The sequence below is a fragment of the Muscardinus avellanarius genome (assembly GCF_963383645.1).
Source record: "Muscardinus avellanarius genome assembly, chromosome: 1".
Lineage (NCBI taxonomy): Eukaryota > Metazoa > Chordata > Mammalia > Rodentia > Gliridae > Muscardinus > Muscardinus avellanarius.
In genome coordinates this window covers 88,764,483-88,779,893 of record NC_137786.1, presented here as the reverse complement: position 1 = coordinate 88,779,893, position 15,411 = coordinate 88,764,483, and the positions used below count along the sequence as shown (strand labels likewise).

Genomic DNA, 15,411 nt, shown 5'->3' with positions numbered 1-15,411 from the left:
TCCTTGGTCACCACATTTTCAAGATGACCACTGCTCTATCTCCCACTCTTCACTCTCTGCTGACATTTGCTGGGGGCTTGCTTTATGTTGGGCCTCATTTACTTTTCTCAAAGACTACATAGTCTCTTTTCATTTCAAAAACATGAGCTCTGAGGGTTGAGATGTATAGGAACTCATCCCTGGTCATGTACCTAGAAAGCAGTGAGTCTGGGATTTGAATACAGAGTGGTTTGTTTCAGAGTTTGCCCTTTATGATTCCTTTATAAAACCAGTCTATGATGCTGTCTCTCATACTTTTGTCCAATATGTTCCTTTGTGCTCATGTTGTTGGTCAATGAAATATTCTCTGTCCCTCTGTATATCCAAATAGGTCATCCTTCAAGGTCCTGATTAAATCTTGACTGTCTCCCATAAGTAATTTTCTCTGACTAGATCGAGTTCGCTGTGATCTCTTTATAACTGACCACTGAAGAAGGTCTTATTGAAATAGTTGAAGTGGCTACTTCAACTATTATTATAGGATTATGACTGCCTGTCATAATCCTATAAATTTCCTACCACTGAAAGATACCTACACATCAGATGTGACTCAAATCTGAAATTTCTGAGTTGGCTTTTGTACTAGAGAGGTGGCATTTTGTATATTATTGCCTTATACAGCTGGGTAAACAGGTTTTTTGAAAAAAAAAACACAGATATATCTCATTGAAGATTTTCCTACTGTTATCTAATAAAATATAATGAAATGGTCTGTACTCCTTCCCACCCTGTGTTATTACCCAAGAAAAGTCTGGGAATTATTAGGAGCTGTTTTGTTGAAAATATCTGGGTATAAAAGAAGGACTCCAGATAATGGAGGCAAAATCTCATCAAAGCTAGAATGGAAGGATAGGAGAGGAAGAAGGCTGAGGTTGATTAATGGAGGAGCTACATCCAGTTTTGTATAAAAATATAAATATAGCATGGTAAACCTGGATACTCATTGTTGGGAGGGGAGGATAGGGAATGGGGGTGGGGAGAGGGCACCAAGAACAGTCTAAATGTATACCATTTTCAATATGTTCCACATATAAATAAAATTTAAAAAAATCTGGGTATCTGGGATGACCATAGGGCCTTTATGTGACTTGGTAATGTCACTGCTTAGTTAAATAACTGTGTGCAGATTGATTGAGGATATTTGAGAAATATTCTGAGACTCTGATAGATACAAGGTATATAGCAATAATGTCTACTTTATGATTGTGACCAAAGAAAGTGGGTCCTATCTACTCCTCAGAGACCTTGAGTCTACAGTATCTTATTTGTGCTACCAATAGTAGCTCTTTTCAAATAGCTTTCACTAAGAAATAAGAAGCCTTTCCTATGGTATCTGCTGGAAAGTTCTCTCAATGATCATCTGGGAGACAGAAGAATATATTATTCATGCTTGAGGAAACCCTAGTAGGGAGAAGAAATGAATGCTCTGTCAACTCTATGGTAGCAAACAGGTTACAGTGATTGCATGGGGATATGAACTCACACACATGCACATGCATGAGTGTGCATGTGCGCATGTGAGAGCACACACACACACACACACACACACATGCACACACACACTTTATATAGGCAATGTACTCTGCTAGACCTTGGTATTTACAGTCACAATATCTCATGACCCACAAGGATGATTAAAATTAAATGATTTCTACAGTTTTCAAAATCTTTCCAACATCACCTGAATATGTAATTTGTTTTAAAAAGGTCACATTTGTAAATGTTCAGGTCTAACTGTGCAATTCCATAATAGAAACTGTTCCACATTCAAGAGAGAAGCTCATGAAAACGAAGAGCAATGAATCATTAGATTAATTTAATCTGCTTCTAAATTCAATGGCATCTACCTCATTTGTATAGTGCAGTTTGATAGATAGGGACCTGCCAGATTTCACTAAGAAAAAGACACATTTATTTACTGGTCATCCATGTGAGGGGAAGCAAGTGGATGAAGATGACAGTCAAATTTCTTGGCTGAGTGGGCTACTGTCAGAACCAATTCCTCTGAGTGTCTGTAAAACACCTTTCAGACAGCACCACAGTTCAGTGGTCAAATGCTGATTCTTTCATACCTTGCCCATTCCAATTGTATGATTTATTATTAAAATAAAAAAAACAAAAGCAATGCTTGAAGAAAAACTACACTTTTGTTCAATACATAAACATTTGTATCTTTAGAGTATTTCCCCAAATATTTACTTTAGTTCACATTTAATCTTTTAATACAGATATATAAACACATCATTCATAGTGTATGTTCATATTACATTGTATGTGTGACAGGCATAAATACATGCATTCCATGATGACTGACATGGCATTTTCTCAAAAGTAAGAAGAATATTTTTTTTTAAAGTGTATTATAAACCAGGCGTGGTGGCGCAAGCTCATAATCCCCGCAATTGGGAGGCAGAGATAGGAGGGTCGTGCAGGTTCGAAGCCAGCCATGCTGGCTTAAGAGACCCTGTTTCCAAAAAAAAAATTTAAAAAGTATAAAATAGATCTGGGAATGTACCTCGGAGGTAGAAGGATTTCTTAGGAACCCCAGTACCCCCCCCCACAGGGGATCATATACTAGTCACTCAAATATAAAGCCAAAGTTGTGAATTCTTCAATGCAATTCTGACTTTAGATACCATTAAGAGAGTTTGTCATGGTTGCAATAAGCAATCTGGTTTGTACTTTGCTTTTACTTGTTCTCCAGAAATTTAAAAAGTACAAGGAGAAAGTCTTTTTAGTATACTTCCACATTTGTATTCTTGTTTTCTAGAATTCTGCTAGGCTGTGACTTTCCTGAACATGTATCATACTTTACATACCCATTACCTAGGCCCAAAATAGCACACAGGAGAATTTTTTAAGTTTTATGAATTAACAAACAAGTGAAATTTATTTTAAAAGGTATTTCTTATATTAAAACAAGAATATTATTTAAGGGAAAAAGGTAAAATTGTCGACTATTTGAAATGTTAAGAAAATGGCAAAAAAAAAAAAAAAAAAAGGCGGCCATGGTGGTGTATGCTTGTAATCCCAGCACTTGAGAGGCTAAGACAGGAGGATTATCAAGTTCAAAGTCAGCCTCAGCTACTTAGAGAGGTTCTCAGCAACTTAGTGAGACCATGTTTCCAAATAAAATAGGTCTGGGAGTATAGCCCAGAGGGTTCCATCCTCAGCACTGGAGAGAGAGAGAGAGAGAGAGAGAGAGAGAGAGAGAGAGAGAGAGAGAGAGAGAGAGAGAGAGAGAGAGAGAGAGAGAGAGAGAGAGAGAGAGAGAGATAGATATTGAGATATGAGTGCGTGCCCGAGAGAAATGGCCAAAAAAGCTACATGCAGTGGTGTATACCTATAATCCCAAGTAGATAGGAGGATTAAAGGTGGAGGTCAGCCTTAGCAATATAGCAAGACCTTGTTTCAAAATAAAATTTAAAAAAGAAGGACTAGGAGTGTAGCTCAGTGGTAGAATGCCCCTGGATGTAGTGGTACATCCAGCTGTAATCCCAGTAGCTGACAGGCTGAGACAGGAGGATTGCAGGTTTGAGGCTAGCCTCTTCAACTAAGTAAGGCACTCAGCAACTCAGTAAGATCTAGTTTCAAAATTAAAACTAAAATAGGGATAGGCTATAGCGAGGCATAAGGCCTCTGAGTCAATTTCTAGTACCAAAAAAAAATACATAAATAAGTATATATGTAAATAAGTTAAAAATACAGATAATGAAAACAGAAGGTATAAAACCATGCCTTAAGAAATGAATGAATGGAGCTGCTATAAAATTGTTTTTAATTTTAAAAATGAACAGCACTATTTTCAATCAAGTTTTAAAACAAGCATTATATGATAAGATATTTAGAGATTCAGAATTTGTGATGAGCCATAAAGAATTGCTAAAGGCTCATTTGCTATGCCATCAGCGTGCTCTAGAGAAGAAAGCCCTGGTTATTCCACAACTAAAACTTCCACCTGTTCCCCTTACTTATTCCTTTATATAAATGATTATTTGGTATTTCCCTTTGGCTTTCAATTTTCCAATTTTAATTTTGGCTACCATACACTGTGGCAAATACTCTAAGAAAAGTACATCAAAGGATTCACATTAAAGTCAAAACAACCCATTTTAAACAGATAAAAAAAAAATCTTCAGTATTCATGCAATCCTCCCAGCAATAAAGAAAGGAAGAAATTCTGAAAATAGTTATGAATTAGAAGACCATTTAAGAACCTTAGGAGATGGAATAGTTTAGTCTTGGAAGAAAAGTTGCCTAAGAAAATAAGAAACAATATCCTGGTTTGACTACTGCCCTTTTTGTGTCTGCAGCAAATAGTCTATTTGACTGAATATATTCACTTGTACTTTTCAATTTTAAATTATGTAAAAGTAAACACATATTTTAGAAGGGCAATAACACATGCCAGGATATATATTTATAGTCCTTAGAGCCACTAGCCCTGGAATCATTATACTACCACCAACCTCCAAAAACAAACCAGTAACTGTTCGTGTGAGACCCATAATAACGCAGCAACACAGGATGACCATATTTATACAGGTGTGTAGGGTAACATTCTTTTAAAAGCTACTGTGAAGTGGTAGAAATTAAAACTATCCCTGAACTCAAACCAAGAAAATATATTAGTAAAGAAAATATTAATGTAAAATTACTTCTATGAGTAAATATTATTTTCTCCTAGGCTCCCAAACATGTGGATATAAAATTTTAGAAAGTCTTACTAAAGATACTTTGATTATGTATTTATATTCTTAAATCACACTGGGGGTTACTCAAAGAACTCTGTTTGTTTTGTGATGCTGGTGATTGAACCCGGCGGCATTCTACCTCTGAGCTACACTTCCAGCCCTTTATATTTTTTATTTGGAAACAAGGTCTCACTAAATTACTGAGGGCCTAAGTTGCTGAGGCTGGCTTTGAACCTATGATTGATTCTCCTGTCTCAGCCTTCCAAGTAGTGGGGTCACAGGCACAAGCCAGCACACCCAGCTCTAACTTTTTTCTTGGATATGTCTAAACACTATACAAAACAGCAAGCTATGTCTCATAGTAGGACTCATTTCTCATAGTAGGACTTTCATTCTGAGGGATTAACAATGGAGCCAATTTTGTTGGAAGTGTTGTTATAGATTGTATGTTTTGTTGTGATTGCTACTAAAGTGCAGAGGAAAAAATAAATGTGCATCGTTCTGGCTTTGCAGGTCTATAATACACATTCCTTGGGGAACAGCTCATGAAAATTCATCCTCAGACTGCCCCAAAGCTACATGGCACACATTTTACAATTCACATAATAGCAGTTTCAGATGGCCCACTTGAAAATTAGTTTCAAGGGATCAGCATACAGCTCTCAGTGCCATCATTTTCCAAAATCAACATCTCGAACCAGAAAGGGAAAGTGGGAAAAAAGATCCTTGAATAATTTGGCAATCATATCTCTTCCCTAAACAGTTAACAGTCTGTCATAAGGGATGTTTAAATTAAAACAAGCTAGATAGAAACAGATGGCACTTTGTCACTTTGCCTGTCTGATTTAAAGGCTCAGTTGAGGAAGTAACTGTCATTTAAAAGTCCTCTTACTCTATAATATAAACAACAGAATGGATATCCCTTCTTTCTTCCTTCCTCCCTTCCCTTCCTCTCTCCCATTTTTGCTTCTCTCTGCCCCTCCTTCCCTCCCTCCTTGCTTCCCTGCCTCCTTATCCATCTACCTGTCTGACAGGTAAAATATTCCATTCCCCTGTGATGATTCTAAGTGCAGTCGATTTATAGCATGAACCAGGAGGTAAATAAACAGTCTGTTGAGTGGAGTAGAATTAAGCATTCAGCCACAGACAGAAAGCCAATACTATACAGAATGGGATTGCATGGTATCAGTGACCATTGACATCTGCATGCAACTCCTTAGCTACCATTACTCATGAATCTCTCCAGATACAGTTTGTGCTCTTGTCTCTCAGCGGCTGTCTCTGGTTTGTTTCTGCATTAAGCATGATGAATGCGTTTTAGAAGCTTGACAGTAAAAGATTAATATGCTCATAACCATCAAAGAGATCCTCTCACTGATTTCAAATAGCCATTCTCCCTTCAACTGCCACCCTTTTCCCTCACACACACCATCCAATTAATACTTACTCACGAAGGCCTCCTCATCCACGGGCAAGCGCATTGACATGCAGAAGTATGTATCAGACTATTAAAGAAAGAAAGATACAAAATTCGATTAGACTGCTGCTGCTAGTAAGAAAGAAAGAAAAAATAACTATTAAAAGCATGGCTTCTATGACTGCAAAGAAAGTACTGGCCCCAGTAGGTGAGGCTGTGAGGGTGGCAGGTCAGTCTAGAATTTAGGAACCCAAAGAGATTTTCCTAAGCTTCTTCCCTAAACTATTTTTTAGGTCCTACACATGAAATAATTATCATGAGTCGTGTTCTTAGTATTGTAACACTTAAAAGTCAATGTTCTAGATTCTTATATAACAATATTTAAAAATTTAATATATTTAATTTGAAATTGGTAAGAATTATAGCCACAAAGAGCAACAAAAGTATGTCATTTTTCTGAAAATTGAATGGAACTAGAGAATATTATGCTAAGTAAGATCAGCTTGTCATAAAAAGTCAAGGATCAAATGTTTTCTTCCATATGTGGAAATTAGAGAGAAAATAGGAAGTTAAAGGGTCTGCAGATAATGGAGGAGAGAAAACAGCAGAATAGTGGAAGGTGATAGGGGAAGGAAGGTGAGGAGGGGAAAAAGAAGAAATGATAAAAGAAAAGGTTCAAATTATGCTGTGTCTGTATATTAAGGTATCATTACCAATCTTATTATTTGGTATAGGGAAGGGTGGGTCATGGGGCAGGACCTGAAGGGAAATACACCAAGACCTGTGTGCATGTTTTGTTTACATGACTTTGAACCTTGCTATAATATATAATTATAGAGCACCAATAAAAGTACAAAAATAACAACTATAAAAAAGAAAATGGTGAATTAGTTTTGACCATCTTTGCTAATTACAAAATTAATTAATTTCTTGAATCACTTTACAAATACCCCAAATATTAGAAAAATATAATGAATAAAAGCTGATCTTAAATATAATACTGCATTTAGTTGTTCTCTATTTAAAATTTTTATGTAGTCCATTGAAGAAATCAATATTAACCTAAATATTCTTTCTTTTTTGCTATTGGTCTTTATCTAAATGATCTTTTTTTTTCACTAAAAACATATTGAATTTTTTTTAGTAATTCAGGCATGGTGGTGTATGCCTGCAGTCTCAGCTCCTTGGCAGGAGGATTGATTGAACCCAGGAGTTCAAGGGCAGCCTGGGCAATAGAGTGACACCCTGTTTCTAAAATAAAAATAAATTAAAATAAAGAAATGAAAGAAGAAAAAGAGTAGTTAGTGATTAAAAATTTCAATTTAAGGAGAATGTACTTCTGAAGATCTATACACTCTAGTTCCTAAATGGAAAACCCATATGCAGTGAAGTATGTGCTACGGTTGAGCATATGCCTACTACCAGGATAGCCTGCACCCATTTAATAATTCATACAATGCTTAAATTAAAAAAGCACTACTAACATGAATAGAGATTGGATGGGTGTCTCTAAATCTACTGATTTGTACCTAAAATTTGTGAATTTAACCTAAGTTTTACTTCTGTGTTAGAAAACAAGAGGGCTCAAATAAGTATCCTAACATTTAAGAATTTAGGTCTTGTTTAGATCCCCAAAATCATCAAAAAGAAAACAACAGACTAAGCACCATGATCACAAACAATACGAAGAATAAAGGAAATAGCTATTTATCTCAGTAATGAACAGATTTATATGGTGACTAGTCTTATTTTTAGTTGCTCAATTTGAAAAGACAGGGTAGTTTAAAAATGTCTTTCTTCTATTAACTTATATTCTTGGATTACAACTTCTCTAATAATGAAAAAATGTTCAGATTTCAACTGTGTTTTTCCAGAGTTATTAAAGTCAGTTGGAAAAAAAAAAGACAAGAGGAGTGAGAGAGACAGAAACAGAGACAGAGACAGAGAAATACAGGAGGCCCTGTGAAGAATTCTACACAATTATTTTGGGAGATAAATTCTACATTAGACATCACATCAGAGTCCTACCATATACTATGTCATACTCTGATTTGGGATTTTACTTGTATGCCTTATTTCAAGATAAAGAAAGATAAAGAATAATGCTGTTAGGAGAGAAAGTAAAACTTTTTCTAAATATGAGCAAATTTAAAGATATACTGTGCATAAAATCAATAATTTGCCTTTAGCTGAAAGCTCTCAAGACCATAGTTCAGTAGAACTGAAAATAGAAAAAGGTAATTTATTCCTTTCTTTTTAACTATAAAAGGCATGGTAATTTTGTTCTGGGACTATTTTGCTACCATGAGTTGGTTTCTAGGATGAAGTTGAAATCTCAGGATCTATGTAAAGAAAAAAAAAAGCATTGCTTATTTGCACAGTTGAACTGGAGAAGCCAATTCTAAAAATAACTCATATAGAACGTCTGTTTTCTCAGGATGACTGAATACGAGTAAGCATATATATATTCTTTTTTGAACCCAGGAGCATTTTACTTTGAAGCCACACTCCATCCCTATTTTTATTTATTTATTTATTTGTACAACAAGGTTTTGCTTATTTGCTGAGGGCCTCACTAAGGTGCTGATACTGGCTTCAAACCTCTGATCCTTCTGCCTCAGCCTCCCAAGTACTGGGATTACAAGTGTGTGCCTCAATGACTGGCAATTTAATGTTGTTTCACTTTACTTTCATTAAAATGCTGTGTAAATAGGTCTAACAGGCAGTTCTTAAAAACAGAAATGGAAAGCCAGGCATGGTGATGCATGGCTATAATCCCAGTGCTTAAGAGGCTGATATGGGAAGGCTGTAGTTTTGAGGATAGCCTTAGCAACACAGCGAGATTCTCAGCAACTTGTTTCCAAACAAGTTGTGAGACCTTGTTTCCAAACAAAAAATTAAAAGGGCTAGGGGGCATGTAGGTTGGAGGTAAAAGGTCCCTGGGTTCAATCCTCAGTACCACAAAATAGATAAAAATAGAAATGAAAGCTGATTCATAGAAAGATTACTGTATTGATGCACTTAAGGGAATTCAGGTAGTTAGTGTCAAAGAAGTTAGGATTAAAAGCCTTCAGGTCAATGCCTCAGAGATCACCAGAAATAATGAAGTATCTTCCTTGCCACTTTCTTCACGTCAAATTTTAATGTAGTTATACTGTGATCCTGGCCAGCATTAAAAATCTTCACTCCTCTATTTATCTAAGAAACTAAACTCTCTATATAAATAAAATTAAATGTCTTCATAAGTAAATGAGGGCTTTTTTAAAAAAAGATATATAATCTGTTGGAGAATGAGTCGGACAATCGCCTCCACCAAACCATAATGAGCTCTTTGTAATACAGGAACAGAAAGGTTATGTAGGTGATTACAGAATATTACTTCAGCAATACAGGTTAACATCTATAGTAGGTCAACAAGAATGCCTGGGTACTTTAAACTGAAATTCTGGGCTATAAGCAGCAGTCAGTTTAAGAATTTAATTATATAATAAAGTGTATTCACATAGTTAACTATGACAAACCCCATGATCAAAAAATGCCGTCTTAAAAAACAACTTTGGCCGGGCGTGGTGGCACACACTTGTAATCCCTGTGCTTAGGAGGCTGTGACAGGCGGGTCGCAATGGTCTGAAGCCAGCCTTGCTGGCTTGAGACCCTGTTTCCAAATAAAAATATATTTTTAAAAATGTATATTTAAAAAATATATATATATATATATTTTTTAAAAAGGTGTGTGGGAGTGTAGCCCGGAGGCAGAAGGGTTTCCAGGAACCCCAGTACCACCACCAAAAAACAACAACAACAACAACAAAAAATAACAAAAAACTTCAAAGGCAACCCTATCAAGAAATGTTGAAGCAGGGCGTGGTGGCTCACACTTGTAATCCCCGTGCTTGGGAGGCGGAGACAGGAGGATCGCGCAGGTTTGAAGCCAGCCGTGCTGGCTTAAGAGACCCTGTTTCCAAAAATAAAATAGGTCTGGGAGTGTAGCCCGGAGGGAGAAGGGCTTCCAGGAACCCCAGTACCACCCAAAAAAAAAAAAAAATTGTTGAACACTGCATTGCTCCAAGTTTTAAAATCATTACATTCCTGATAGGAGCAAGTAACCAGTTGTGTTTTTTTCTGGCATGAGGCACACTAAGAATACTATTTAACAGTACGATGAACCTATAACCTCCATTCAACAATATTTTAAGAAGTCGGATGATATAAGTACACTATCAAGTCTCAGGATATGATACTTTGTGAAAGGAGGATACTTATTAAGCCCCTTCTTTCATTCAAGCAGTTTCATTTTAGGTATTTCCCAGGATAACTCTATCAGATAGATTATTACAGACATAATTTTAAGAATGGAAAACTGAAACTAAAGAAGATAAGTAACAAATAAGAGTTGATAAATGGAATGTGTAACCAGTCCTCTAAAGCACTTCTTTTCACTATGAAAAGATAGCTAATAAAAGTGTGTGTGTGTGTGTGTGTGTGTGTGTGTGTGTGTGTGTGTGTTGCAGTACTAGGCATTGAACCCAGGAGCAAATTACCTCAGAGCTACACCTCCAGCTCTATTTATTATATTTTTATTTTGAAGCAGGGGCTCACTAAGTTGCGGAAGGCCTCACTACGTGGCTGAGGCTAGCTAAGAGCCTGTGATCCTCCTATGTCAACCTTTCAAAAACTGGGATTTCAAGGGAGTGCCACCATGCCTGGCTTAAAAGGTTATATTTCAAGCCTCTCTAATATTTTAAAAGAAAAGATGGTGTGTTCTTAATACACAATTTTAGTTGTTTATTGGATGAGTGGTAGAAATAAGGGAATCAAAGACACATAAAGTATAAAAGGACATTTTTAGTCCAAGTAGCCTAAATTTTTAATAGCACCCAGAACAGGTCACAAAATCTTGTTGACAAAGTATATATTGTTGACAATGTATAGACTAGAGCCATAGATATTTAATTTCATCACCATTTTGTTTCTACAAAGCAATTTGAATACACATACATAACTCAGTTCAATGCTTCTCCTTACACCTTCTGAACACACAAAACCAGCACCTTACTGCCCATTATAATAATAGTCTTTTCATTTGAACACACTGTCTTAGAAAGGATGCTTCTATAATTCAAACCTAACTACCAGTGCAACCTCTCACAATTTTCCATATATCATCATCATGTATCCCCTTTTTCTCTCCGTGGGAAGAACACTATCTGAACGTGGTGCCAGGGGACCGTCTGTAAAATATTACGGATCCAAACTGCTAACATAAGGCTCAGATGTAGAAAAAAAAGAAATAATATGGACGTACAAAGCGCCATCTCCCAGTGCTAGCTAGCTGTTTTGGCACATCAGCCAAATCTGAATCAAGAGGGATGTGATATTGCTGATGCCTCTTCACTGCTCCTATTGGGAGCTATCCAAGAAAAGCACATTTTTCTAACAAAAGAAGAGAGTATGCTCGAAATGGGAGAAAAAAATCCTCGAGTACTAAAAACTCTCCTAATGATATTCTATTGCCATTCATTTTAACCCACCATTTTCATGTAGACAACAGTGTTCAGTAACATCCTGCTTAAACTATTTAAGAGGAAAGCATTCTTTACTTTGAATAAGTCATTTGTGAGACAGAGATGTAGTGATTTCTGTGGGGAAAAAAGTTAATACTATCAATTGCTTATTTAAATTAATATGGGACAAACAAAACCATCTGCATACTATTGCACATGAAACCTGTTCACATAAAACCAGTAATTTTTGTTTTGGGAAACCAAAGGTACCATTTAGATTCTGGTGTAGAGTGCTATGATTTGATCCTGACTGGTAATAACATTTTATTGTGCAGACTTGAAGAATTCCCCCAGACTGCCTTTCTTAAGGAGACTGTTGAATGTGGTGACCACAAATAGGTAAACAAATAGATAATATGACCCAGTTTTATTTGGACATTATACTTTTTTTACTTATTTATATGGCTATCTGCAAATTGGCTGTTCTTTGTAAACAGGCTATAAACCATAGAAATATTGTGTATAGTATGTTCTTTAATAACTTGTCACAATTGTTCCTTGTTAAATAATCAAAACTACTGAAAAAGGTGACTGTAGAAGATAATGGATAAATTAATATGATTAACTGTAATAATGATTTCACTGTGTGAATAAATATCAAAACAGCATGCTGTGTACCTTAAACATACCCAATAATAATAAAAAAAAATTAACATATACAATTAAAAAAATTTTATAGAGCCAGTAGAGCCATCTCATTGTAGCCACTGTGACTTTTTGTCTTAGAGATGTTGCTCAGAAAGTGGGTAGTAAGCACTGTTTTAACCACAGATCATGCACATGGAAAATTTCATTCAGACAATGGTTACTGAGCTGTAGACTTCTATGTTTTCACATGGTGCTCGCTCTGGTTTTGAATAACTTGAGTTCTGCAAAGAATTAATGGAAATCTCAGGGCTGCTGGTAGTTCTGTCAGTCCAACCAAGGAGAAGTGCAGAATAAGAAGAGGTCTTTGATTACAAGAAGAAACAATACTGGAATATTATTTTTCAAAGTTTTATAAAGATTGGCCTGGGATGGTTAATTTTATTTTCCCCTTTCTTTTATTTTTAAATGAATTTTTGTGTTCTTAAAGCAGTTGGAGGGTAGAAAATAAAATTTGGAAGAAACTGTTGCTGGGACAGTAGGCTGAAATCTTCATTTCAAATGCTTGCTTTTTATTTTTTTCATTTTTAATACTTTTACTGGTACATTACAGTGTCACACGCAGCTCATAGTTACAGTGACACATGTGCACACAGTACTTGGTGAGCTTTCCCCTGGCTCCTTCCCCATTCTCCTTCCCCAGACTTGATACTGAGATTGGCCCTGGTATTCTCACATATGCATATCATGTCAATGGAAGTGTTCTCTTCATTGATTCTGCCCCTGCCCCTTGCCCCCGACCACCTGCTTCGATTTGCTGGCGTTTCTTCTCCATTATCTCAAGTCCCTCTGTTATCCAGAAGACTCCCTAGCTTCCACATATGAGAGACTTAAGTGAGATGGTTAATTTTAGACTTAACTGAATGAAGGAATACCAGAGAGGTACAACACACTGTTTTCACCTCTGTCTCTAAGGGTGTTTCCAAGGAGAATGGGGTGTAAGTCTGAGCTGACTAGTTGGGGAAAACTCTCCCCTCAGTGTGGGTGAGCACATCCAATCTAGAAAGAATAAAGGTAGAGAATCTTTTTTCTCCTGGAGGTTGGGATACACTCTTTTTTTTCCTGCTTTATTTTCTGCCCATCAGAATACCAGACTTTCTGGACTTTGAACTCTAGGACTCACAACAGACATCCCAAAGTTCTCAGGCCTTTGAACTTGGACGGAGCCATGCTAAGAACATCCCAGGATCTTCAACTGGCAGATGGCTCGTCAAGGGACTACTCAGTCTCTATGATTATGTGAGTCAATTTCCCCCAATAAATCCCCCCTCATTTGTCTATACCTATAGCTATATCTGTATATATATATATATATATATATATATATATATATATATATATATATATATATATAATTGGTTCTGTGGCTCTAGAGAACCCTGACTAATACTAAGATATATAACCAAAATAGGTAATAGAACCAAATTGCTATGTGCCAAAGTGACTCGAATACACACCTAAAAAGCTTATATTTTCTCAGTGGAATATGTACACTTCGTCTCATCCTAGTATAAAAAGGAGCTAGAGCAAAGGGACATTATTCAAAAGCTTAAAAGATTTTCTGGAATGAAAAACTCAGGTTTACAAAGCTACCTCTCTGAAACCAGAATTTAAAATGTTTCATTTAAAATTACTTAAACTGTCACTTTGGTGATGATGATGATGGTGACAATGATTATTATTATTATTTTTAGTAATGGAGATTGAACTGAGGGGAACTTTGGCTTTAATCTATAACCGAGCCCTCCCCCTTTTTAATTCTGAAACGGTCTCACTAAATTAGCACATACTGTCCTCAAATCTACAATCCTCCTGTCTAAACCTCCTAAGTACTGTAGTAACAGGCATAGTCATCATGCCCCCCTCCTTAAACTGTCACATTTATATGTAGTTTATTCTCATTTTCCTTTCTCTATTATTTTCCTTTACCACATAAATTAAATATATGTTTATTTTATATGGTGACTTATACTTAGATTCTGGAAGAAATACAGTAAAGTTTAATGTTAAAATCACTCCAAATGATTCTCCAAAATGCTTCATTATTATCCTTATTATTAAGCTCAACACTATCCACACCAAATTTTTGGATGCTTATCCCAACCAGGAATGCAATCTTCTAGTAACCGTGTCTGTCAAGCATCCTCAGCATTTAGAATAATGCCTGGCACACACTGCAAGCTCTATAAATATCTGTTGAATCCTGTACATGTCTACCTCCTTTGGTGACAATAAACTCACAGCTTAAGAAAGGCTGAACTGAAACCTGTGTTATAGATGCTGCTTAATTAGGGTTTTATACAGCATCACTTTTTCATAAGAATTTTATCCTTCAGTTGATTCATCCCAGAATCCCATTTGCATTTTAAACTATAATCACACCGTGGCTGGTTATGACAAGCTTCTCAATGCCAAGTAGCTCAAACGGAAGCGTCTTTCCTGGCAAGGGCTCTTCTTTGGGAATTGCGAGTCTGAAGGAGCCAATGATGAGCGAAGAAATATTTTGGTAAGGGAACAGCTGTCTTAGAGTTTTCACACACTTTCACTTATAAGTAAACACAGAGGAACATATTGATAATGGTCTATAATTAATTGCCTATGACAACATGGTGGTGATAATGGTAGATCCCCCTTGGCTTCCTGGTTGCAGGGCAGGGGGAGGAATTACACAAGGGAAACTGCTGTTTAAACAGAGGCTGCTGACAATCCGCATGATTCATCTTCCCCAACTTGAGGGTAGTGTCTTATACTTTCCTCAAGTTCCCCTGAATGTAGAAGTGGTCTATTTTATAAACTTGTCACAAATACGAACTATCCACCCCCATTTTTCTCTCTGCCAGCACAAATGATAGGAATCTGTACTTATCAAATCTATTTGGAAAAGACTACTCAATAATTAGTCCAATTACCATGTTTCTATGTTCCGTGGTTACATTTGATACCAGGACAGCACAGCATCCCAGAAGAGGAGCCCCAGACTTGAAAGTGTCTATCAACCACTTTATTACTTGAGGTGTATTCTTTTCTCTTAAGGTTTAAAATGAACCATCAC

At 36.4% G+C, this 15,411-nt stretch overlaps 1 protein-coding gene across 19 annotated transcripts in view; it reads right to left on the bottom strand.

The window, feature by feature from the left end:
* The window catches only part of PAM (peptidylglycine alpha-amidating monooxygenase), a gene marked incomplete at both ends in the record, with an annotated part of 173,109 nt that overhangs the window by 120,491 nt on the left and 37,207 nt on the right, over positions 1-15,411 (bottom strand). For all 19 annotated transcript variants that reach the window (XM_080711033.1, XM_080711044.1, XM_080711045.1 and 16 more), the window contains one exon: positions 6,181-6,238. In XM_080711033.1, coding sequence (XP_080567159.1) covers positions 6,181-6,238 — 58 coding nt within the window. The remainder of the gene's footprint in view (positions 1-6,180; positions 6,239-15,411) is intronic.